This window comes from Nerophis lumbriciformis, linkage group LG21, assembly GCF_033978685.3.
Source record: "Nerophis lumbriciformis linkage group LG21, RoL_Nlum_v2.1, whole genome shotgun sequence".
Lineage (NCBI taxonomy): Eukaryota > Metazoa > Chordata > Actinopteri > Syngnathiformes > Syngnathidae > Nerophis > Nerophis lumbriciformis.
Genome location: NC_084568.2, coordinates 18,246,327 through 18,272,500, shown reverse-complemented (window position 1 = coordinate 18,272,500; position 26,174 = coordinate 18,246,327). Strand labels below are relative to the sequence as shown.

General features: G+C 39.9%; 1 protein-coding gene across 3 annotated transcripts in view; it reads right to left on the bottom strand.

The window, feature by feature from the left end:
* Nucleotides 1–7,661: 7,661 nt before the first annotated feature.
* Nucleotides 7,662–26,174, bottom strand: part of rbms3 (RNA binding motif, single stranded interacting protein) — a 750,312-nt gene continuing 731,799 nt past the window's right edge. For 2 of the 3 annotated variants that reach the window (XM_061982785.2, XM_061982783.2), the window contains exons 13-14: nucleotides 22,781–22,899; nucleotides 7,662–15,013 (exon numbers count right to left, since the gene is read on the bottom strand). In XM_061982785.2, coding sequence (XP_061838769.1) covers nucleotides 15,010–15,013; nucleotides 22,781–22,899 — 123 coding nt within the window. In that variant the 3' untranslated portion in view covers nucleotides 7,662–15,009. Of the gene's footprint in view, nucleotides 15,014–22,776; nucleotides 22,900–26,174 lie in introns of those variants that run through there. The other variant, XM_061982784.2, reaches the window with a different exon arrangement.

Here is a 26,174-nt window from a genome sequence, read left to right as displayed (position 1 = left end):
GGCTCGAGCGCGCACCTGCTGCGGCTCGAGCGCGCACCTGCTGCGGCTCGAGCGCGCACCTGCTGCGGCTCGAGCGCGATGATGTCACGTTATCGGTGGGAAAATGCATTTTTAGACAATACGATTTGCCTCAGCGGCTAGGAGACACCGAGAGTAACAAGCTGTAGAAAATGGATTAGAAAAAAACGATTAAAAAAAATAAAAAAATAAAATAAAATAAAATAAAAAATAAAACAATTTTTTTTTACTTGGGACTTTCGGGCCGTAGTTTGGGGACCCCCGCTATAAAGCAACTAACGCTGTGGTCAAAGTTGGAATCGCCACAAAACACGTTTGAAGATATTCATCTCTTTACTGTTGTCTGGCGGCGAATGTGGATAGTGCACCCCCCCAATTCATCATGTTTCGTGTGTCAGGTAAATCGCACCGAATGGGGTTATATGAATCCCCTTCCTACTGTACATCACATGAAGGACGGTCAATTCTGAAGAAGATTAGACTGAACACAACTAAAGGACGAAAGGCACCCTTTGGAGACAGACTTAACCCAAAAAAGGTATTTACTTGTGCCTTTGGCCGAAGTCTTTGATAGAACGGCCGATAAGGACACATTTTTCAACGTACAAATCTTGTAGATGCGCAAATCTTTCTGGGTGCATTCTGTTACGTTTGTAGCTGCAGAAAGAAGGATGGGAAGTCGACTGCGAAAGGTAAGAGTTGCTGGTTGGGTATCGACAAATGATCATACCAGAAGGTCAAAATGATTTCATGCTGCTCAGGACGAGCTGCTACAGTAAAAAACAAACAAAAAAAAACATGAACACAGACTGCGTATATAGAATACTTTATATTGCAGGTTTGCATTTAATCATCAGGGGACATTTGATTGTATTATATTTAAAGAGGACATATATTAATAATTAATATGTTTCTTAAATAAACTGTCAGTAAAATGAAAATACAGCTTTACCACTTTAGTCATATTTTTTGCGCTTAAGAAACTTCTCTATACCTTTAACTACAACATTCTCCTGTTTGTGTGATATTGTCATTACTGCCACAAGTGGTGGGAAAGTGTATTACATAAATGTCTTCAAAGCTTTTAAAGGGTGTAGAAACATTCTGGATTATTTTTTCCATCCTTCCATTTTCTACCGCTTGTCCCTTTTGGGGTCGCGGGGGGTGCTGGAGCCTATCTCAGCTGCATTCGGGCGGAAGGCGGTGTACACCCTGGACAAGTCGCCACCTCATCGCAGGGCCAACACAGATAGACAGACAACATTCACACTCACATTCACACACTAGGGCCAATTTAGTGTTGCCAATCAACCTATCCCCAGGTGCATGTCTTTGGAGGTGGGAGGAAGCCGAAGTACCCGGAGGGAACCCACGCAGTCACGGGGAGAACATGCAAACTCCACACAGAAAGATCCTGAGTGCAGGATCGAACCCAGGACTACTCAGGACCTTCGTATTGTGAGGCACATGCACTAACCCCTTTTCCACCATGCTGCCGGATTATTTCATATTTAATTTAATTTTTTTACTTCTTTTACCAATAAACTTCAGTCCTGAACAAGAAATATAAAATATTTGTATTTACATTTTGACCCTTTTGAAGGCCTTAATGTCACAGTGTAAATAAACATACAAACCCCATTTCCATATGATTTAGGAAATTGTGTTAGATGTAAATATAAACGGAATACAATGATTTGCAAATCATTTTCAACCCATATTCAGTTGAATATGCTACAAAGACAACATATTTGATGTTCAAACTGATAAACATTTTTTTTTGTGCAAATAATCATTAACTTTAGAATTTGATGCCAGCAACACGTGACAAAGAAGTTGGAAAATGTGGCAATAAATACTGATAAAGTTGAGGAATGCTCATCAAACACTTATTTGGAACATCCCACAGGTGAACAAATCATTGTATTCCGTTTATATTTACATCTGACACAATTTCCCAACTCATATGGAAACGGGGCTGGCATTTTAAGGACTATAGAGCGCACTGATATAAGCCACACTAACTACATATTAAAACAAAACAATATTTTTCATATAAGCCGCAGATAGATACTTTGTGAAATTAGTTATTTACACAGAAGCATTTTGTAAATGTTTATTTACATACCTTAATTGTTTCCAAACGGTGCATGTAACACGGCAGTAAAACGGCTGATCAAACAAAACAGAAGTCATTGTCATGGACCCACTATCTGTGGAAGTTAGCTTTCTAATCAGCTGAACAGACTAAATAACTCCACGGTGACGCCTTGGTGAGTTGACTGAATAATTTGTGAAACTGAAACAATACAAAAAGAATGCCATTGTGAGTTAATACTAAGAAAGACACTCGTAAGCGTGTTAGCATAGTAGCTAAAGCTAGCGACGCAATGCATATGCATGAAAACACTCCGACAGACATCACACATGGGACGGTTAAGTAAGTATGAATTGTTGTAGTTATATTGTAGAACTTGCAAAGTGTTGAATATAAAACCCTTTCAAGCAGAAACACTATGGATGGTTATACTTCTGGTTCAAGGCATGAAAAAGGAAATCCATTTCCAACCCGCAGCACCTACAGTGAGCAAACTTGTCCAAAAGATGGCACCATAGCAAAAACAATAACATGTATGTGTGATTTGAAAACTATTTGTCGAATACAAAACATTAGAGACATACATCACACATTTAGTGAAACTGTAAAACTTACAATCGTTGCTTTGAGTGATAAATGAAGAATACATACGTGTAGAAACGTTATGGACGGATACAAGACCGAACGGCAACTTTGCTTCCGGTAAAAAAAGAAAAAAGTCTATACAGAAGGGCAATGCAGCTACTGCAGTTGGCAAACTCGTTCAAAAGATGGCACCACAGCACAAACAATAACACACCCATTTAGTGTCTGTTTCTCTTGTTATGTTATGCAAATTTGGGACATAATTTGATCAAAAGGCCTCCAAAGGACTGAACTAAAAATACAAGTGTGGCATTTATGTTTAGGACTGAAGTTGATCGAGAGATGGTAGCTTTTCTAATATCCATACATTGAAGGGGTTCAATTATTCTACATTATGGTATATATTGGAAATACTATTGTGAAATAAATGGTGTGTCTATAATAGAACATTGTAAAACGGTGCTTGATGGTAAAAAACAAAACAAAAACTACATTGCAATAGCTTTCCATATGCAGAGGATAGTCACTATGCAAACTTACAACAAAATACTGGGCACTAAAAATGCAATTGTCCTTTTTTGAGTTGCCATTACGAAAAAGCCACTTGTCATATTTCATATCTGTGGGTCACTTCTGATAAACACACACCAGAAGCAAACTAATGCTTCTGTTTCTGCATTGATTCTCCATTAGCCAAAAATGATGCATATCTTCCTATTTGTGTGGTTAGTCCTCCCTCTCTCCTAATTCCATTTCCATTGAATCGTACTCCATTTCTGGGAATGGCCAACGTGCACATTCTCTATTATGACTCCTATTAGGACAATTCATGTCTTGAGAACGTTATAGCTATGCCATACCCATAAACCTGATAAACAGAGAATTGCTCTGTGAAAGAGTCCCTCATGCACACAAAGAAAATACCAAGGGTGGAAGACACGATTTTCACTTCCTCTATTAGACGTTTGAACCCAGAAGTGATCAAATGAATGAACATTTTATTAGAGAGATCAGCAAAAGTCCCTCTTTAGCACCATGTACAAACTTGAACCTCTAAAACCGGAGGCAAAAAAAATAAAAAAAATTGAAACTGCTCAAGTTTCTTAACCAGTGAGTTTTGGCAGTTTAAGAACGATACCTGCTGAGGGTTAGCTTTACAATTATGCCAAAAGTGTTGCATTCAGCATTTCAAGACATACCATAATTATCGTATTTTCCAGGCTATAGAGCACATCTGTGTTTAAGCCGCACCCACCAAATTTGAGAAAAACTAAATATGTTTACATATATTAGCCATATTGATCATAAAGGGGTACAAATGATTTTTTTTTTTTTTTTATACATACCTTAAAGGCCTACTGAAATGCGATTTTCTTATTTAAACGGGGATAGCAGGTCCATTCTATGTGTCATACTTGATCATTTCGCGGTATTGCCATATTTTTGCTGGAAGGATTTAGTAGAGAACATCGACGATAAAGTTCGCAACTTTTGGTCGCTGATAAAAAAAAGCCTTGCCTGTACCGGAAGTAGCAGACGAGTAGCGTGACATCACAGGTTGTGGAGCTCCTCACAGCTGCACATTGTTTACAATCATGGCCACCAGCAGCGAGAGCGATTCGGACCGAGAAAGCGACGATTTCCCCATTAATTTGAGCGAGGATGAAAGATTTGTGGATGAGGAAAGTGAGAGTGAAGGACTAGAGGGCAGTGGGAGCGATTAAGATAGGGAAGATGCTGTGAGAGGCGGGTGGGACCTGATATTCAGCTGGGAATGACTAAAACAGTAAATAAACACAAGACATTTATATACTCTATTAGCCACAACACAACCAGGCTTATATTTATTATGCTACAAATGAATCCCGCATAACAAACACTTCCCCCCTCCCGTCCATATAACCCGCCAATACAACTCAAACACCTGCACAACACACTCAATCCCACAGCCCAAAGAACTGTTCACCTCCCCAAAGTTCATACAGCACATATATTTCCCCAAAGTCTCCAAAGTTATGTACGTGACATGCACATAGCGGCACGCACGTACGGGCAAGCGATCAAATGTTTGGAAGCCGCAACTGCGTACTCACGGTACCGCGTCTGCGTATCCAACTCAAAGTCCTCCTGGTAAGAGTCTCTGTTGTCCCAGTTCTCCACAATGGTAAAGCTTGACTGTCATCTTCCGGGAATGTAAACAATGAAACACCGGCTGTGTTATCCGGCACAACAGTCAAGGGGTGCATTCTACGGCGGGGGTGCGTTATCCGGCACAACACCTGCCGCAATACACCGCTTCCCACCTACAGCTTTCTTCTTTGCTGTCTCCATTGTTCATTGAACAAATTGCAAAAGATTCACCAACACAGATGTCCACAATACTGTGGAATTTTGCGATGAAAACAGACGACTTAATAGCTGGCCACCATGCTGTCCCAAAATGTCCTCTACAATCCGTGACGTCACGCGCTGACGTCATCATACCGAGACGTTTTCAGCAGGATATTTTTCGGGGGTGGGGTGGGGGCGTGGTTGGGGCGGGGGCGTGGTTAAGAGGGGAGGAGTATATTTACAGCTAGAATTCACCAAGTCAAGTATTTCATATATATATATATATATATATATATATATATATAAGAAATACTTGACTTTCAGTGAATTCTAGCTAGCTATATATATATATATATATATATATATTTTATATATATGCATATATATATATATATATATATATATATATATATATATATATATATATATAAATAAGAGAAATACTTGAATTTCAGTGTTCATTTATTTACACATATACACACACAAAACACTCATCTACTCATTGTTGAGTTAAGGGTTGAATTGTCCATCATTGTTCTATTCTCTGTCACTATTTTTCTAACCATGCTGAACACCCTCTCTGATGATGCATTCTGCTTCGTCTCCTTGTTGTGTGCGCAGTTGTGCACTGCACTCTCTAAAAGCCCTAGATGTTATTGTCACATATGCATGTACAGTAGATGGCAGTATTGTCCTGTTTAAGAGTGTCACAACATTGCTGTTTACGGCAGACGAACTGCTTTACGGTAGACGAAAACGTGACTGCTGTTGTTGTGTGTTGTTATCGCGCTGGGAGGACGTTAATGAAACTGCCTAACAATAAACCCACATAAGAACCAAGAACTTGCCCTCCATCATTCTACAGTTAAAGCGTGATTGGGCAGGCATGCTGTTTATATAGTGGGAAAGCGGACGTAAAAACAGGCTCACTCAGGTCCGCCTGAATTTCGGGAGATTTTCGGGAGAAAATTTGTCCCGGGAGGTTTTCGGGAGAGGCGCTGAATTTCGGGAGTCTCCCGGAAAATCCGGGAGGGTTGGCAAGTATGACTATCCTAAATAAAATCTGGAAAGCAAAAAACATATCACTCAAGACCAAACTGCAAATCTTCAACTCAAACGTCAAATCCACCTTACTCTACAGTTCAGAAACCTGGAAGATCACCGCCAACATACTAAACAAAATACAGACATTCTTCAACCGCCGCCTCCTAGGCCTAACACCATCTCCAATGCCAACCTGTGGGACCTCACTAGACAAGACACAATAGAAACACAAATCAGGAGGAGGAAATGGAACTGGATTGGTCACACACTGCATAGACACAATAAATCTTTCACAAAACATGCTCTACATGGAACCCGCAAGGCAAGAGGAAGGCCTAGAGCCACCTGGAGAAGAACCACAGAGCAGGAGATGAATTTGCAAGGGCTGTCATGGCAACAACTGGAGCGGAGGGCACAAGACCGAAGGGGATGGAGGAGTTTCATCAATGGCCTATGTTCCTTAGGGAATTTAAAGGCCTAAGTAAGAGGTCGCGTGAGGCGCGCACCTTAGAAGGAACGTTGGTTGGCAAGTATGCTTTGGACCGCTTCCCTCGATCCTCGACCCCCCGCTTGGACACGGACCTCATCGCCTCTCTCCAGCCCCCGACCTCTCGCTTGCCCACGGACTGTCTTCTCGCCTTGCCCCTCTGGACTGTCAAAGGATTCAACCAACAAACCACAACCTCTGGAAACATTCATATTGCTAATTCTTCACCATTCACTTAGAGCATACTTGCCAACCCTCCCGGATTTTCCGGGAGACTCCCGAAATTCAGCGCCTCTCCCGAAAACCTCCCGGGACAAATTTTCTCCCGAAAATCTCCCGAAATTCAGGCGGAGCTGGAGGCCACGCCCCCTCCAGCTCCATGCGGACCTGAGTCCGCTTTCCCACAATATAAAGAACGTCTACAGTAAAGCAATCCGTCTGCCGTAAACAGCAATGTTGTGACACTCTTAAGCAGGACAATACTGCCATCTAGTGCATTTGATGAAAGCACTTTTGTGCGTGCCACACAGCAATGCATGAGGGTGTTCAGCATGGTTAGAAAGATAGTGACAGAGAATAGAACAAGGATGGACAATTCAACCCTTAACTCAACAATGAGTAGATGAGTGTTATGTGTGTGTATATGTGTAAATAAATGAACACTGAAATTCAAGTATTTCTTTTATTTACATATATATATATATATATATATATATATATATATATATATATATATATATATATATATATATATATATATATATAGCTAGAATTCACTGAAAGTCAATTATTTCTTATATATATATATATATATATATATATATATATATATGTATATATATATATCCATCCATCCATCCATCCATTTTCTACCGCTTATTCCCTTCGGGGTCGCGGGGATATTATATATATATATATATATATATATATATATATATATATATATATATATATATATATATATATATGAAATACTTGACTTGGTGAATTCTAGCTGTAAATATACTCCTCCCCTCTTAACCACGCCCCCAACCACGCCCCCGCCCCAACCACGCCCCCCGCACCCACCCCCCACCTCCCAAAATTGGAGGTCTCAAGGTTGGCAAGTATGACTTAGAGTAGCATACACACCCCAACCTATCATCAGCTTCAATAAACCTATTGAACTGATCCCGGCCGTTATGTCGTCTCCTTCCCCCTCGACGACACACACTACGGGAAATCAGTCTTTTTATTTTTGCAATACCCTGCAATCAATAGACTGGAATATTTCCTCCATGCAGATCTGTAATGTGCCTTTTTAGTTGTTCCCTTCTTTTTTGGAGCAGTACGCTTGACCTGTAATTTAATTTCCCAAAAATGCAATGCGGTAGCAGGGAACTTCTTCCACTTAGGGCTCAACTGCAAGCGCCACCAACACAAAAAAACTCCCTTCTTTTCCGGAAGAAATGCTTATTTTGAGGGACGCTGGAGTGGCTCCTATTGTCCCAGAGGGAGACAATTTGGCCTCGCTAAGCCTCATTGCACGAATGACTTAAATTGGTTTGCGGTCACGCTTTTGCACCTCCCGATAAAGAGACGACACCTCATAGAGGGCATGAGAGAATGGCCACCAGGGAGCGAACGACAGCGAGGGGGAAAATGAGCGCGGAGGATCCTGACTTGGCCTTTTCACATTAGCAGTGCCAGTGAAGCATGGACACAAAAAAGGCTTCTTTTTTTTTTTTGGTAGAGTGGATGGAACAAAGCTGGCAGAAATCCACAAAGCCCGGCAAGCCTGATACACTATATTGCCAAAAGTATTTGGCCACCCATCCAAAGGAGGAGAATCAGGTGTCCTAATCACTTGGCCCGGCCACGGGTGTATAAAATCAATCACTTGGGCCGCTCTCAGTGATTTCCAGCGTGGAACTGTCATAGGATGCCACCTGTGCAACAAATCCAGTCGTGAAATTTCCTCGCTCCTAAATATTCCAAAGTCAACTGTCGGCTTTATTATAAGAAAATGGAAGAGTTTGGGAACAACAGCAACTCAGCCACGTAAACTGACAGAGAGGGGTCAGCGGAGGGATTATGGTGTGGGGTTGTTTTTCAGGAGTTGGACTTATCCCCTTAGATCCAGTGAAATAAACTTTGAATGCTCCAGGATACCAAAACATTTTGGACAATTCTATGCTACCAACCTTGTGGGAACAGTTCGGAGCGGGCCCCTTGGTATTCCAACATGACTGTGCACCAGTGCACAAAGCAAGGTCCATAAAGACATTGGTGTGGATGAACTTGACTGGTCTGCACAGAGTCCTGACCTGAACCCGATAGAACACCTTTGGGATGAATTAGAACGGAGACTGAGAGCCAGGCCTCCTCGACCAACATCAGTGTGTGACCTCACCAATGCGCTTTTGGAAGAATGGTGGAAAATTCCTATATACACACTCCGCAACCTTGTGGACAGCCTTCCCAGAAGAGTTGAAGCTGTAATAGCTGCAGAAGGTGGACCGACATCATATTGAACCCTATGGGTTAGGAATGGGATGGCACTTCAAGTTCATATGTGAGTCAAGGCAGGTGGCCAAATACTTTTGGCAATATAGTGTCATGAATTGTTTGTGCAAGAACACACCCTACCCCATGGTTTTAGGAAATGATTAGTCAAGATATCAGAGACAATTTTATTCGGACTATAATGACAGTAAGGAACCTACCATGAATAATTTAATTACCATAAATTCTGGACTATATGCCTATTTATACTTTTTTTTTTTTTACTAAACTTTAAACCCTACGACTTATATGGTGTTTTCTTTGCTAAAGGCCAGCCATAATGTTTTGTGTTCAACAAGTAGTTGTCATTAAACACAAGCAGAGACACTGAAAAGGTGTGTTATGGTTTGTGGTACGGCGCCATCTTTTGGATCAGTTCACCCACTGCACCTGCTGTGGGGTGGACGTCTGCGGTATTTCCTTCAGATGAAGTGTTTTAACCTGGGAGTACAAGTACCGTTCAATACTGTACTCGTCCGTAGCGTTTCTACTCACATGTATTCTTCATTCATCACTCCAAGCAACGTTTTTAAGTTTTACAATATAACTACAACTATTCATACTAACCAAACCGTCCCGTGTGTGATATTTTGCATGTGCTAACATGTTTGCGAGTGTCTGTGGTAGTATTATTAACTTACAATGGTATTCTTTTTGTATTGTTTCACTTTCACAAATTCCTCAGTAAATTGACCAAAACGTCACTGTGGAGTTATTGAGTCTGTTTAGCTGATTGGAGAGCTAGCTTCAATCAATCAATCAAAGTTTATTTATATAGCCCTAAATCATGAGGGCTGCACAAGCCACAACGACATCCTTGGCTCAGATCCCACATCAGGGCAAGAAAAAACTCACCCCAATGGGATACAATGAGAAACCTTGGAGGGGACCGCAGATGTGGGGACCCCCCCGGGCGACCGGTGCAATGGATGTCAAGTGGAACTAGTTAATAGTGTGAGAGTCCAGTCCATATTGGGGCCAGCAAGAGATCATCTTGAGTGGAGACGAGTGGTTAGAGTGTCCGCCCTGAGATCGGTAGGTTGTGAGTTCAAACCCCGGCCGAGTCATACCAAAGACTATAAAAATGGGACCCATTACCTCCCTGCTTGGCACTCAGCATCAAGGGTTGGAATTGGGGGTTAAATCACCAAAAATGATTCCCGGGCGCGGCCACCGCTGCTGCCCACTGCTCCCCTCACCTCCCAGGGGGTGATCAAGGGTGATGTGTCAAATGCAGAGAATAATTTCGCCACACCTGGTGTGTGTGTGATAATCATTGGTACTTTAACCAGTCAGCAGCGCAGAGACGTCATCCACTGAGGCACGGATGAGTTCCCCCCCCCCCCCCGAGTCCCGACTTTGAACAGCTAGCGTGTCATCTGTGGTCACCTAATCCGTGCCCCAGAGCAGGAAAGAGACGGCAGATCAACTGGTCTGAAAGGGGGGTCTATTTAAAGGCTAGAGTACACAAATGAGTTTTGGACCCACTAGTTCCAGCAGCTAGTGGGTCCATGATGAGGACTTCTGTTTTGTATAATCTGCCGTTTTACTGCCGTGTTACAGACAACGTTTGGAAACAATTAAGGTATGCAAATAGACATCTACAAAATATTTACGTGTAAATAACTCATTTTGGAAAGTATATATCTGTGGCTAATATATGTAAAAAATAAAAAAAAATCTAAAATTTAGTAGGTGCGGCTTTTATACCGGTGCGCTCTATAGTCCTAAGGTAGTTCTAATCAAGAAATAACAAACAGGTGATTTTAGAAAATGTGTCTCTCAGCTACCTGTTTAGATCTTTGCCGTACTGATGTCAAAGCAGGGAGCACCTTCAGACTGAATGTTTCTGGCAACTGCATGGAAACACAATCATGTCAAAGCCAAGAATCCAACTGTTTCAACATTTGGCGCGTGTGTTTAAAATGTTTTGTTGTCCTAAAAACCCTCACGTTTGGCTTTTAGCTGATGGCTTTCTAGTTATGTCTTCCTTAGCAACACAAGCACAAACCCCGCATACAGCGAGGAAGAGATTCACATGGCCCCTTTCCTGGGTAGATCTCGCGTGAGAGGTGAGAATCATTTTGCAATGCAGTCTGCTAAAAATAATGGAAAGCGCCACTCTCCATAGCAAAGGACACCGTGGCCAAAGTTGGAATTGCTACTAAAAACATTTCAAGATATTCAACACTCTACTGCTGTCTAGCAGCTAAAGTGGATAGTGCACCCCTAAATTGTCACGTTTCATGTGTCAAGTAAACCTTGACAAATGGGGCCATTTGAATCCCCTTCCCACTATACTGCTGAAGTGACCAAAAGCAGGAAACTAGCATTGTTTTTTGTTTTTTTTGGTCAACTCGCAAGTTTGATATGCGAGAAAAAAGAAACACAACAAACTGGAAAGGACATTGAATGTTACAGAGAATGCACCCAGGGGATTTGAACGCAACGTAACCTTTTCCACCTGTTCAAAGAACATCATACAAACTCCTTTTTCCGTTTTTAAGAAAGTGTTAAGTCATGCTCCGTGTGACACGTTTATTTTAAGTGGCCACCATGATTTTAAATGTTTCAAAAATGTCAAAAGCTTCATGGTGGTTACAATTTTGATAAATCACCGTTTTTTTTCCTCCTGATTTGACTTTTCATTGTTTTGTTCCGTTTTTAAAGAAATGGTCTGATTCCAATGGTCTTTCGGATGTTATTCATGTGAGGTCCGAGAAGGACAAGTCAATTGTGAAGTGATCGCAATCCCACAAGCTGATGAATGACGGCCATCAAAACCAGGGGAGTGGAGTCAACTCGCCCTGACCCGGCAAGGATCGAGATGGAGCATTAATTCTGGGGTAAAAAAGGTAATTGAAGGAAAACCGCTCTTGTTTTGGAAATGTTCCCATCGTCCACAATCCTTCTGTGAGACAAGCGTCATTCTCTTGTCAGTGCAATCTAAATAGTGAAAAACTGCTAGCAAGTGTCGGCGAACTATGCAGATAATGTGGACGGACTTGTTTCGCCTAAAAAGCCCTCTAAGAAACATTTCAACAATGTTTTATATACATGCTGTAAGTATGTATGTAAAGTAGTGGCAGGCACATTTATGAGAACATGTGATATTTACATATTTTGGTGATTTTAGGCATTATCGTAACTTTTTTTTGGGCGCAAAAGCAACAAGCGCGACTTGCATCTACAGCGTGTTGTATGTTTGCTTCCACCAATCATGGCAGACTTCACAAGAGACGACGGATACGACTACTTTGAAAAATGATGATCCAGAAACGTAACTTTTGGAGCCCGAATATATGGAGGATGAATTTTACAAGCCGGGTGCTAAGCAGATCCAGCTCTAGTGAAACACAAAGCACTCGTCTTAGAATGAGCTCTATCTGATAACATACTGAACTTACAATAGCTGTACTTACAGGGATGCCGACTGATTGGATGGTTGTATCTTTCAGCACCAGACTTGTGCTTCATGTTGAGCAGGTCAATTCAAAATAGACCTCGGGTAAAAAATGTTGAGCACAATCAAGTCTACCTAGCGATGTTGACGGGTCTAAGTTGAAAGCCAGTATCCACTGATTTAGTCGATCCAGAGTTTTACTTGGTAATGTATGAGATTTCAAAGTTGACCAACTTCTTGGCTTATGGCCACGACCTTCTACTACAAAAAGTGTGAGGTATGATTTATAGTCTAAAATTAACTTTTCCAAACTCAGAGGCGATTCAGCAGCTGCAGCTCAGTAGCTAGCTAGGTTAGAGTGTCCGCCCTGAGATCGGTAGGTCGTGAGTTCAAATCCCGGCCGAGTCATACCAAAGACTATAAAAATGGGACCCATTACCTCCCTGCTTGGCACTCAGCATCGAGGGTTGGAATTGGGGGTTAAATCACCAAAATAATTCCCGGGCGCGGCCACCGCTGCTGCTCACTGCTCCCCTCACCTTCCAGGGGGTGATCAAGGGCGATGGGTCAAATGCAGAGGATCATTTCACCACATCTAGTGTGTGTGTGACTATCAGTGGTACTTTTTACCCTTCACTCATGGCAGGAGTGTGAGCAAGGGGCTGTGTCACTATGCCAAAAAAGTAGTTCCTCTGTGTTAGCGCTCACAATAGCGATGGATGCATGTGAATGAAGCGTTGTTGACAGTTTTTGGATGTTTTTTTGGTGTGCTTTATAGGCAAAATAGTCATCGTAAACCGCTTCTTGCGAGCAGTTTTTTACTATTTAGGATGCACACTAAAGAGAAAGATGTTTATGTCTCATATAAAAAATTGCAGATGGGCAAAATTCCCTTTTTTAATTTTGAAAATAAAATTGTAAATCCTCTTGCTAGTGATGAATGTTATTTTAAGTTGAAATTGTACGTGATCCCAGGGCCCCTTGCGGCCCACAGGTGCACAACTTTTTTTTGGTGGCGCTGGGAAACAAGAGGAGAATAAAACTTGCAAAACTGCCACCGCTCATAAAAAAAAAAAAAACCCACCTTGTTTATGTGTGTGGAGGTGCATGGGTCGTTATCAAGGGTACGTAAGGAATGGTCCAGCCGTCGAAAAACCAAATAAAAAAAAACAACAAGAAGAGCAATAACGACAACAAGAACAACAGCAATATCAACATCAACAACACCATCAACATCAACAACCAACAGAAAAAATGAGACGAGGAAAATAAACAGAGTGTATCTTCATCTTTGGTATAAAAATGGCCATTTGTGGGCTGCATTTGATCCACAACTAGGAAAAACTACAGAAATTGTCAACAATTTCCTCTATTGCTTTTGCACTGATTGAACATTTTTGTTGCACTGCCGAGTTTTTTTTTCTTTCTCCATTTTATATATTTTTGTACATTTTATCAATTTTTTTTTTTTTTTTTTTTTTTTTTTTTGCAGTGTGACAAGCAAAGCAGGCTAAAAACATTTTCAAGCTCATAAAAAATGCGGCAGATAAAAAGCAGTCATGTGATTGACAGCAACATTGCTTGGTAAATAATAACGGTGAGCATAAAAAAAGCGTTGTACTGCATACACAATGCAGCTTTTTCCTCGCTGTGAAAAAATCTCAAGTCACCCCCACATCAGGCATTTTGCTATCTTTTTAACATCTAGTTACTTCTGACATAATAATCATCAAACCCAAAAAACACTTTTCTCTATTAAATCTGTACAGTTTATGGGATAGATTCTGTTTCCTCGTCATCGCACAGTTCTTCGGACCTCCCCGTGCGCCAAAAGACTGACTTTTTTTTGTTGTTGTTTGTTTGTTTTTTCCCCAACCAGACGTCAGACTTTAGCTTGTAAAAAGTCTCTTGTCCGGCGCCCTTGAAATTAAGGCCATGAAGATTCAAGAAGGAACAAAAAAACACAAAAAAACCCTAAACATCTGGTTTTAAAATATATCTAGAAAACTAAAAATGCAACACTAGAACGTAAGAAATACTGAAAACTAACCGTAGCTTAATATCTGAGGAAGACAATCTTCGGTGTGTATCTCAAACGTGACTCCTCCTTTCTAATTACAAAATAAACTTCACATTCATTTTTTGTCTTTTTTTTTTTTTTTTTTATGTTTTTTTTTTTTTTTTTTAATTTTCTTTGAGAAATGTTCTAGCTTCATCACAGCCCTTTAGGCAGCTTTTCCCATCTTAAACAATTCCACTCCTTTGCACTGTGCCCTGCAATTTCCCCAAACGCCCTTCTCAGCATTCATTGCTTCCTTATTGTTTTTTTGTTGTTGTTTTTTTTTCTATAGTTGACCAGGTAGAAAATGAAAAAAAGTGTCTCTTTTTTGGTGCCTGGGCAATCTGGAAGCAATCTCTTTCTTCCCCACTCACATTCACAGTGCAGCCACCTCATGTCTCAAGGCAACGCTGTCACAGGAACATTCTTTGAGGCCGTTGTTATCTGATGGGAGAGGAGAACATGTCGGAGGAAAGAAGGCGATGCATTTGCAATCAAAATATTGCAGACAAAAGAGGCAATAGGAAAATAAAGATTGAGGTTAAAATATGTGTTATAAATAGGCTTCGATAAGAAAGCTCTAGACTAAGATCCATAGTATTTATCTTCTGCAATTCAACTATTGCAGACACAATGGGCAACAGAAATCAAGACTGAGGCTAAATATGTGTGTTAAATAGACTTAGGACATCTCTAGATTGAGGGTATGGTGCAGGATCCAAATGATTTATCCTCTAGAGCAGGGTTTTTCAACCTTTTCTGAGCCAAGGCACATTTTTCTCATTGAAAAAATCCTTTGAGAAATCATTGAAAAATTAAACTCAGCAGCCGATATTGACAATAAAAAGTATTTCTCGCAATTGTTGGAATATGAATTCAAACCATAACCAACCATGCTTCACTATAGCTCTTGTCTCAAAGTAGGTGTACTGTCACCACCTGTCACATCACCCCCTGACTTATTTTGAGTTTTTTGCTGTTTTCCTGTGTGTAGTGTTTTAGTTCTTGTCTTGCGCTCCTATTTTGGAGACTTTTCCTGATTTGTTGGCATTTTCCTGTAGCAGTTTCATGTCTTCCTTTGACTGCTATTCCCCACACCTGCTTTGTTTTATCAATCAGGACTATTTCAGTTGTGCGAACTCTATCCTTCTTTGTGGGGACATTGTTGATTGTCGTGTCATCAACGGATGTACTTTGTGGACGCCGTCTTTGCTCCACACGCTGTAAGTCTTTGCTGTCGTCCAGCATTCTGTTTTTGTTTACTTTGCAGCCAGTTCGGTTTTAGTTTCGTTTTGCATAGTCATCCCCAGGGGCGTCACTAGCTTTTAAGGACAGGGGGGGCTTTGCCCCCAGGAGATGCACAGGATGCGAGCGAATGTTACGCACGAGCACAAAACTTCACAAACGACTAACAAAGACTTAGAAATCATTCATTGTTATTATTATTATTTTTTTTAAATGCACGGGACGAAATGAAATGCTCCCCGGGACGATGGCTTTTTACCATATATTTTCTTTTTCTTTTTATGTATTTATTCATTTCACATTTTATATTAAATGTCTTGGTTTTTCCTCCCTCTGAAAATCCTATTAAATGTTTAACAAGCCATCCTATAATAATAAAACAGCTATTAATGTAACACTACAATAAAACAAATATATTTAATGATGCTTTTTTCATTATTTTAACAATAGGCTTATGTATATTACTTTATATAGATTCTACAAGAAACACAAAACTTAAAAAATAAATGATTTACAATTGCACACACAAGGTTTTGTGCAGCTTCACTCATTGTAAAGGAAGATAATGTGCTTCGTACACCTGCAGGACCGCAAGCAAGGTCGCAGAGAAAATGCGGGCTGGAATTTGAGTGATGTGGGCATTTTCTATATGAACAAGTGGAATGGATTGGATACCGACGCACGAAAGGGGCTCTCTACCTTACGCTACGAAGTGAGGGGAAACTGAGTGAATAATAACAGGTTATATGATTATTTATTCAAACTCATATTTGGGCCACTTTATAATGAATATGTCGGCATTTATTTGTAAAACCCCCCCCCAAAAAACACCAAATTATTTAGGGGGGCTTAAGAATATTTTAGGGGGGCTTGAGCCCCCCTAAAATAGGCCTAACAACGCCAATGGTCATCCCTAAGCTTCAATGCTTTTTTTTAGGAGCACTTGCCTTTTATTTGTTTTTTGGTTTAAGTGTTAGATACCTTTTTACCTACACACTGCCTCCCGCATGTTGTGATCCCAACAAACCATGTCTACAAAAGCAATTAGCTACCTGCTGCCACCTACTGATATGGAAGAGTATTACACGGTTACTCTGCCGAGCTCTAGACAGCACCGACAGTAAACAACAAGGGCACATTTGCGGATTATAATTACTGGTTTGCAAAAAATATTTGTAACTCAATTAGGTGAAATTACATAATCTCCCACGACACACCAGACTGTATCTCACGGCACACTAGTGTGCTGCGGCACAGTGGTTAAAAAAAACTGCTCTAGAGTATTGTTTTTCAACCACTGTGCCGCGGCACACGTGTGCCGTGACATATTGTCTGGTGTGCCGTGGGAGATTATGCAATTTCACCTAATTGGTCTGGACCGCTTTTCATCAGTAATGATGGCAACATCATGTGTTCTAAGCATTGTAAAAAAAAAATAATAATAAATAAATAAATAAAAAAAAAAAAAAAAAAAAAAAAAAAATATATATATATATATATATATTTTTTTTTTTTTTCGCAAACCAGAAAATTATAATCCGCAAATAATGTGCTGTTGTTGAGTGCCTGTGCTGTCTAGAGATCAACAGGGTAACCATGTACTTAGTAATTAGTGATGCATGGATGGTTATAGTTATAGTTTAAATTCATATCGAAACAATTGCGTCAGGTATGTGAAGAGAAGGCCTCATATAATGTCAATACAAGCTACTGAGTTTCATTTTTAACATTGTCTGCTGGTGATATGCCTTGGGATTTTTTCAATGAAAAAAATGTGCCTTGGTTCAAAAACGGTTGAAAAACACTGCTCTAGAGCAGGGGTGTCAAACTAATTTTAGCTCAGGGGCCGCAGGAAGGAAAATCTCTGCACACGCGCGCCAGACTATTAAAAACATGGCATTAAAACTAAAAAATAAAGACAACTTCAGATTGTTGTTCTTTGTTTAACTTTGGCCAAAATTAGAAATGCATTCTGAAAATATTACAATAAAAATATAGAAAAAACGGTAAAGTTTAGATCCATGAAGGAAAGATAAAGTGAATTAATGTTTATAACTGAATACATTTACATATGCATAAACTTTTTTTTTTCTTTTGTATTAATTTTTTTTAAATAAATTAAGTAACGTTTATGACAACCTTTTTCCAAAACACAATGTAGAATGTGAGATCTAACAGGATAATGCATACATTTATCATTTGTTTTCAAAACGGTTACAAAAAAGTGGGACCCCAAACATTTACTGCGGGACCCCGTTTTTATGACTTGATGGGGTCCCTGGGACCCCATTTTGAAAATTCCTGGCGCCAACACTGATGGAGTATTGGTGTGTGTGGGCCGGTTCTAATACTAATCAAATATCATCATAGATAATTCATTCATGGACCGAATCTGGCCCGCGGGCCTTGACTTTGACACCTATGCTCTTTGAGAGAGAGTTGATGTTGCAATTAAAATATTTAAGAATAAATCAGCAATAGAAATCATTTTGAGGCTAAACATTTTTTTTTCTAAATAGACCATACACCATCCCCTCAATCTAGAGCTGCATTATTTATACAGCTCTCTACTTTGTTCCAAAGTATTTATCCTCTACAATAGAGACCTATAGTTACAATTAATTTACTGCAGACAATATAGGCCAGGGGTGTCAAACTCATTTTAGACCGGGGGCCACATGGAGAAAAATCTACTCCCAAGTGGGCCGCACTGGTAAAATGACGGCACGATAATTTAAAAATAAAGACAATTTAAGATTGGTTTCTTTTTTTAAAAATAGAACAAGCACATTCTGAAATTGTACAAATCATAATGTTATTGTTTTTACACTTACATGTTGCGGTTAATAGTATTCTATCTTTATTTGTCGTTATTTATATTTTCTGAATAAATTATGTGATAATGTTAATCAGTCAACTCATTGGTGTTCATTTTCAATCTATCCAGATAAAAAAAAAAAATCAAAAACAAATTACAGTATGTTATTTATGTAGTTTGATCATTTTCCTCGACTGAAGTACTAACATCATGTGGTTTATTTTGTACATATGTAGCATCATCTACAAAGATACAAAGAATTGCTATTGCGACATCCAGTGGACACATTTAGAACAGCAGTTTCATTCCAAAATTTCAGGTTAATTTTTATACTTAGCAAACTCATCCCGCGGGCCGGATAGAACCTGTTCGCGGGCTGTACGTTTGACACCCCTGATATAGGCAATAGAAATCAAATAATCCAAAGAGGTTCATTAGGTTTTGAAAAAATGATGCAATTTGTTATTCTTATCGCCAGACCTGTGCGTTTACATCACGTGACAACTTCTGAGGAAGGCAACAGTTGTAGCGGAAACCGTCAGGGACGGAAGTAAACACACAGGTCTGGCTATGACAATAACAAATTGCAATAGAAATCAAGATTGCGGCCCAAATAGACTTTGACTCTAGACTGAGGGGGTGGTGCAGGAGCCAAGGTATTTATGTTCTTCAAGAGAGCTGCAGTTGCAATTCAAATATCGAAGAATAAATAAGCAATAGAAATCAGGTTTGAGGCTTAAAATTTTTTTTATTTTTATTTTTTAAAGACCATACACCATCCCATCAATCTAGAGCTGTATTGTTAATACAGAGCTAGAGGTGTATTATTTACAGTCACGATCAAAAGTTTACATACACTTGTAAAGAACATAATGTCATGGCTGTCTTGAGTTTCCCATAATTTTTACAACTCTTATTTTTTTGTGATAGAGTGATTGGAGCACATACTTGTTTGTCACAAACATATTGCTGGGTATTGTGGACAAACACCTCAATTTTTGTTTCATCTGATCACAGAACTTTCCTCCAGAAAGTCTTATCTTTGTCCATGTGATGTCGGATGAAACACAAATTGAGCTGTTTGGCCACAATACCCAGCAATATGTTTGGAGGAGAAAAGGTGAGGCCTTTAATCCCAGGAACACCATACCTACCGTCAAGCATGGTGGTGGTAGTATTATGCTCTGGGCCTGTTTTGCTGCCAGATGGAACTGGTGCTTTACAGAGAGTAAATGGGACAATGAAAAAGGAGGATTACCTCCAAATTCTTCAGGACAACCTAAAATCATCAGCCCGGAGGTTGGGTCTTGGGCGCAGTTGGGTGTTCCAACAGGACAATGACCCCAAACACACGTCAAAAGTGGTAAAGGAATGGCTAAATCAGGCTAGAATGAAGGTTTTAGAATTGCCTTCCCAAAGTCCTGACTTAAACGTGTGGACAATGCTGAAGAAACAAGTCCATGTCAGAAAACCCAACACATTTTGCTGAACTGCACCAATTTTGTCAAGAGGAGTGGTCAAAAATTCAACCAGAAGCTTGTGGATGGCTACCAAAAGCGCCATATTGCAGTGAAACTTGCCAAAGGACATGTAACCAAATATTAAAATTGCTGTATGTATACTTTTGACCCAGCAGATTTGCTCACATTTTCAGTAGACCCATAATAAATTCATAAAAGAACCAAACTTCATGAATGTTTTTTGTGACCAACAAGTATGTGCTCCAATCACTCTATCACAAAAAAAAATAAGAGTTGTAGAAATTATTGGAAACTCAAGACAGCCATGACATTATGTTCTTTACAAGTGTATGTAAACTTTTGACCGCGACTGTATAAGATTTAGAGGATGGTGGAGGATCCAAACTATTTATCCTCTACAATAGAGACATGCATGCTATGATTCATCTACTGCAGACAACATAGGCAATAGAAACCAAGATTGAGGCCCAAATTGACTTTGTTAATACACCTCTAGGACTGAGGGGACGGTGCAGGAGCCAAGGTATTTATCTTCTTCAAGAGACAGCTGCAGTTGCAATTGAACTATTGCAGAAAAAATAGGCAATAGAAAGCAAGATCGGGGCTTAGCTAGACTTATATAATACATTGAGGGGATGGTGCAGGATCCAAAGTATGTATCCTCTACAAGAAAGAGCTGCAGTTGGAATTTATTTATTGCAAAGTACTAGTTTCAGTATCTCCCACCCAACAATGGAATGGCTTTAACCCAGTGGTTCTTAACCTTGTTGGAGGTACCGAACCCCACCAGTTTCATATGCGCATTCACCGAACCCTTCTTTAGTGAAAAATAAAATATTTTTTTTCAAATTCAAGACAAAGTTATATGTTTTTGGTAACACTTTAGTATGGGGAACATATTCTAAGTAACAAAGACTTAATTTAGAGTTATTTGGTTAGGGTTAGGGCCAGGGTTAGAGGGTTAGGGTTATAATAAGGCCATGCCAAATAAGGCATTAATAAGTACCGTATTTTTCGGACTATAAGTCACAGTTTTTTCATAGTTTGGCCGGGGTTGCGACTTATACTCAGGAGCGACTTATGTGTGAATTTATTAACACATTACCGTAAAATATCAAATAATATTATTTAGCTTATTCACGTAAGAGACTAGATGTATAAGATTTCATGGGATTTAGCGATTAGGAGTGACAGATTGTTTGGTAAACGTATAGCATGTTCGATATGTTATAGTTATTTGTCACGTGGGGGGGTCGCAGCGTGCTGCGGGGTTGTTCTTCCAACGCAAAAATGGCTCCGGACGACAGTGTGAAGGTAGGCTAGGATTTATTAACATAAATCACGCACTACCACAAACAAACAATACAACAGCAACAAAAAAAAAGGCAAGCGTGCCTAAAACGCAAGTGAGGCTAATCTTCAGCAGAAGCTATGGCATGGACAGGGTAACTTACTTGGTCAGAGCAAGACATAAACCGGTGTGACATCAAAACAACGCAGGCAGAACGAGTGATGAACAAAGGTAGGCTTAAATAACAGTGACATGATTGGTGACAGGTGTGTGTGAGTCCGAACGTGAAACAGGTGCGTGACGTGACAGGTGAAAACTAATGGTTGCTATGGTGACAAACAAACAAAAGTGCACAAAAAGTCCAAAAACAAAACCGAACATGACTAAAACAAAACATGATCACACAGACATGACATTATTTGAATGACTCTTACCATAATATGTTACGTTAACATACCAGGCACGTTCTCAGTTGGTTATTTATGCCTTATATAACGTACACTTATTCAGCCTGTTGTTCACTGTTCTTTATTTATTTTAAATTGCCTTTCAAATGTCTATTCTTGGTGTTGGCTTTTATCAAATAAATTTCCCCAAAAAATGCGACTTATACTCCAGTGCGACTTATATATGTTTTTTTCCTTCTTTATTATGCATTTTCGGCCGGTGCGACTTATACTCCGGAGCGACTTATACTCTGAAAAATACGGTACTTAAAAATGACTAGTTAAGAGCCAATATGTTACTAATTTGCTGGTTAATAAGCAACTAATTAATGGTGAATATGTTCCCCATGCTAAAGTGTTACCATGTTTTTTTACTGGTGCACAAAATGAACCGTGCATGAACGTCACTTTGTTCAAAGAACAAAACCAACACAGTGCATACACTCACAACAAATTACACACCTGCAAATCAGTCTGACTTCTGCTGTTGCCGCATCCCTAATACGCCGATAGGGAGAAGTTTTTATTTACACGATGAGTCGGGTGTGTCTTGACCTGCGGCGAACCCCTGAGCCGACTCACCGAACCCCTAGGGTTCGATCGAACCCAGGTTAAGAACCACTGCTTTAGCCTGTTAGATAAACAATGCTGACACCTCAGCCTTCAAATGTAAAAACTTCCTTATGTAACATTAGGATGAGCTTTCTCTTTGTGCCATCTTTAGAGATGTATTCCACCTAATGATAATGACATCACATCATAGACAGGAGAGTGGAAATGGACTAAAAAGCCGACCAATGACTGACTATCAGACAAGGTTTTAATAAATCAATCCGACTCTGGTTCTTGGCGGTTAAACAAATAAGTCATTGTTGGTTAAGTTAATTTTCCTGCAGACTTCCTGCCCGACTTCCGTTCCGGCGTACTTACTTGGACTGGTATGAGTAAGCGTGTTCAGCGGCACTGTCCACCTGAATCTGTTGCTGCTGCCCGCCCACTTCCTGTGATGAGGGAGTTGCCGTCTGGGGGGAGGCGTCAGTCACCACGCCCTACGGACACACAAGTTAAGAAACATGTCAAGTTGGACAAATAATCCACCGGTGCTTGATGCATTGGGGAAAAAAATCGATGCAGCTGCTACGACTGCACAGTCGGTGGAGGCTTCAGACGACCACATGATGATGGCTGATACAGGAAATGGGTTTCTAGAGCAGAGTCTCCCCCAAGTGAAAACGGTAAGCAAAGTCAACAGGTGCAGGCTTGGGTGACAATTACAGTCGGGAAATAATTCATAGGGCCTTATTCCTGGGTGGATCTCCTTCTGCAAAGCAGTCTGCTGAAAATGATGGAAAGCGCCACTCTGCATAGCATAGCATTTAAAGTGCTACAAAAAATATTTTAAGATATATATACAGACATGGTCACAAGTTTACATACACTGTAAATAACTTTATGTCATGGCTGTCTTGAGTTTCCAATAATTTCTACAACTCTTATTTTTTTGTGATATACTGATTGGAGCACATCTGACATCACATGGACAAAGATAAGACGTTCTGGAGGAAAGTTCTGTGGTCAGATGAAACAAAAATTGAGCTGTTTGGTCACAATACCCAACAATATGTTTGGAGGAGAAAAGGTGAGGCCTTTAATCCCAGGAACACCAAACCTACCGTCAAGCATGGTGGTGGTAGTATTATGCTCTGGGCCTGTTTTGCTGCCAGATGGAACTGGTGCTTTACAGAGAGTAAATGGGACAATGAAAAAGGAGGATTACCTCCAAATTCTTCAGGACAACCTAAAATCATCAGCCCGGAGGTTGGGTCTTGGGCGCCGTTGGGTGTTCCAACAGGACAATGACCCCAAACACACGTCAAAAGTGGTAAAGGAATGGCTAAATCAGGCTAGAATGAAGGTTTTAGAATTGCCTTCCCAAAGTCCTGACTTAAACGTGTGGACAATGCTGAAGAAACAAGTCCATGTCAGAAAACCCAACACATTTTGCTGAACTGCACCAATTTTGTCAAGAGGAGTGGTCAAAAATTTAAGCAGAAGCTTTTGGATGGCTACCAAAAGCGCCTTATTGCAGTGAAACTTGCCAAGGGACATGTAAGCAAATATTAACATTGCTGTATGTATACTTTTGACCCAGCACATTTGCTCACATTTTCAGTAGACCCATAATAAATACATAAAAGAACCAAACTTCATGAATGTGTTTTGTGCTCCAATCACTCTATCACAAAAAAATAAGAGTTGTAGAAATGATTGGAAACTCAACACAGCCATGACATTATGTTCTTTAGAGGGGAATGTAAACTTTTGACCATGACTGTATGTATATAAAACACTCTACTGCCATCTGGCGGCAAAAGTGGATAGTGCAACTCCCCAATTCGTCGCGTTTCATTGGGGCTAATGGAATCCGCAAACCTACTGTAGGCCTTCAAGTTAAGGAACTTCATTTTTCGGGTTATTTAGGGAAGCTATTGGAGGGCGGTTGAGAATAATACACAACAATATTCAGTTGAGCTTTAGCAAATAAATCAATTATCTTATAAACAAACCGTACAAAAAAGGACATGGCATAAATATCAACGGAACATGTCGAATTAACAAACAAACAACAAAAGAAGAAACTGACACAACAAAGCGGCTACAGACACAGTAATTATCTAACTATATCATCTTAGGGAAAAATGTAATTTAAAACATTTGTACGCACGTACAACACTTAAGACCTTCAGTATATCAGTATGTGGAATTAAATTATGGAATGGATTAAGCAAAGAAATCAAATAATGTACTAGTATGATCCACTTCAAGAAACTCTTCAAACTTAAATTGTTTACAAAGTCCAAAGAAGAAGAACCATGATAAACATTCTGAATTTATTTCATCCATCCGTTGATATTCTAGATAATCTTATTTATCTCACTATATGAAATATAACTTACTTCCCACATTATTATTTATTTATTTTCCGATGTTATTACTTATGGAGTATATTGTGGAATACATTTAGAACAGGAAGTGAACAAAAGTGTTAGCAAAGTGTATATCAAAGCTGAAAAAATTCATACATTTCGCCAGAAAGGGCTTTTTTTCCCCTCCAACTTTTTATAGGCCCACCTAAATGTCGTCACGAGCCACGATTAAATTATTTTGCTGACCACTTTAAATGACCTTAATTGATGTGAGGCCACTTTAAATGATGTAGTGGGCTACTTTAAATGATTTGGCGTGGCAGGCAGCACCAGCGTGGAAATGCAAAAGATCTCAATTAGTAGTAAAAAAAACACAAACATGAACTAGACAATTAATGCACTCGATTCGTCTATTCTTTTAGCTTTCTGGGCGGCTTGCAGTCCTAACTTGAAAGGTGCATACAACATGGGCTCTATATCTTTACAGCAACTACTTAACATTAATATTAACTTACTAATTGTTTGCAGAAGTAGGAACACACACTAGGTGTGCGCTGCGATGGAAACGGAAATAATTGCGCCAGAGAAAGGAAATCCCGCTATTGATTCAATTGACCTAAATATGGTAAATATTGAACATATTACATATTTTTATGAGCGTGTCTGTTACTACGTTATATAGACATTCTTGCAGTGTGTATATAAAATGTTGGAGGGTTCTGAAGTTGTTTTACAGGGCTTTGAAAGCTAAAACGTTGACTCCTATTAGCTGCATTTTTTTTTTATCATCTTTAAACCCCACCCCTAATTATTGCTCTTTCTAGAAAAAGCGCAGTTCCTCTTGAGGTACCGTATTTTCCGGACCATAGGGCGCACCGGATTATAAAGCGCACTGCCGATGAGCGGGTCTATTTTCGATCTTTATTCATACAAAAGGCGCACCGGATTAAAGGGCACATTAAGAAGTCATATTATTTATTTATTTTTTTCTAAATGGGAAACACTTCCTTGTGGTCTACATAACATGTAATGGTGGTTCTTTGGTCCAAATGTCATAGATTATGTTTTACAGATCATCTTCAAGCCGCTTTCTGACAGTCGCTTCCGGATGCGGCGTTTTGTGGGTGGTCTTATTTACGTGGCTCACCTTCGACAGCGTCTTCTCCCCGTCATCTTTGTTGTAGCGGTGTAGCGTGCAAGGACGGGAGTGGAAGAAGTGTCAAAAGATGGAGCTAACTGTTTTAATGACATTCAGACTTGACTTAAATCAATAACGGAGCAGCATCTCCTCAAATGTGTCCCGTGAAAAACCGTCCGACCGGAACTCTCTGAAAACTAAAGTTCCTTGGGTGAATAATGTAAGCTCACTACACCGGTATGTTTTAGCCCTTTCATGG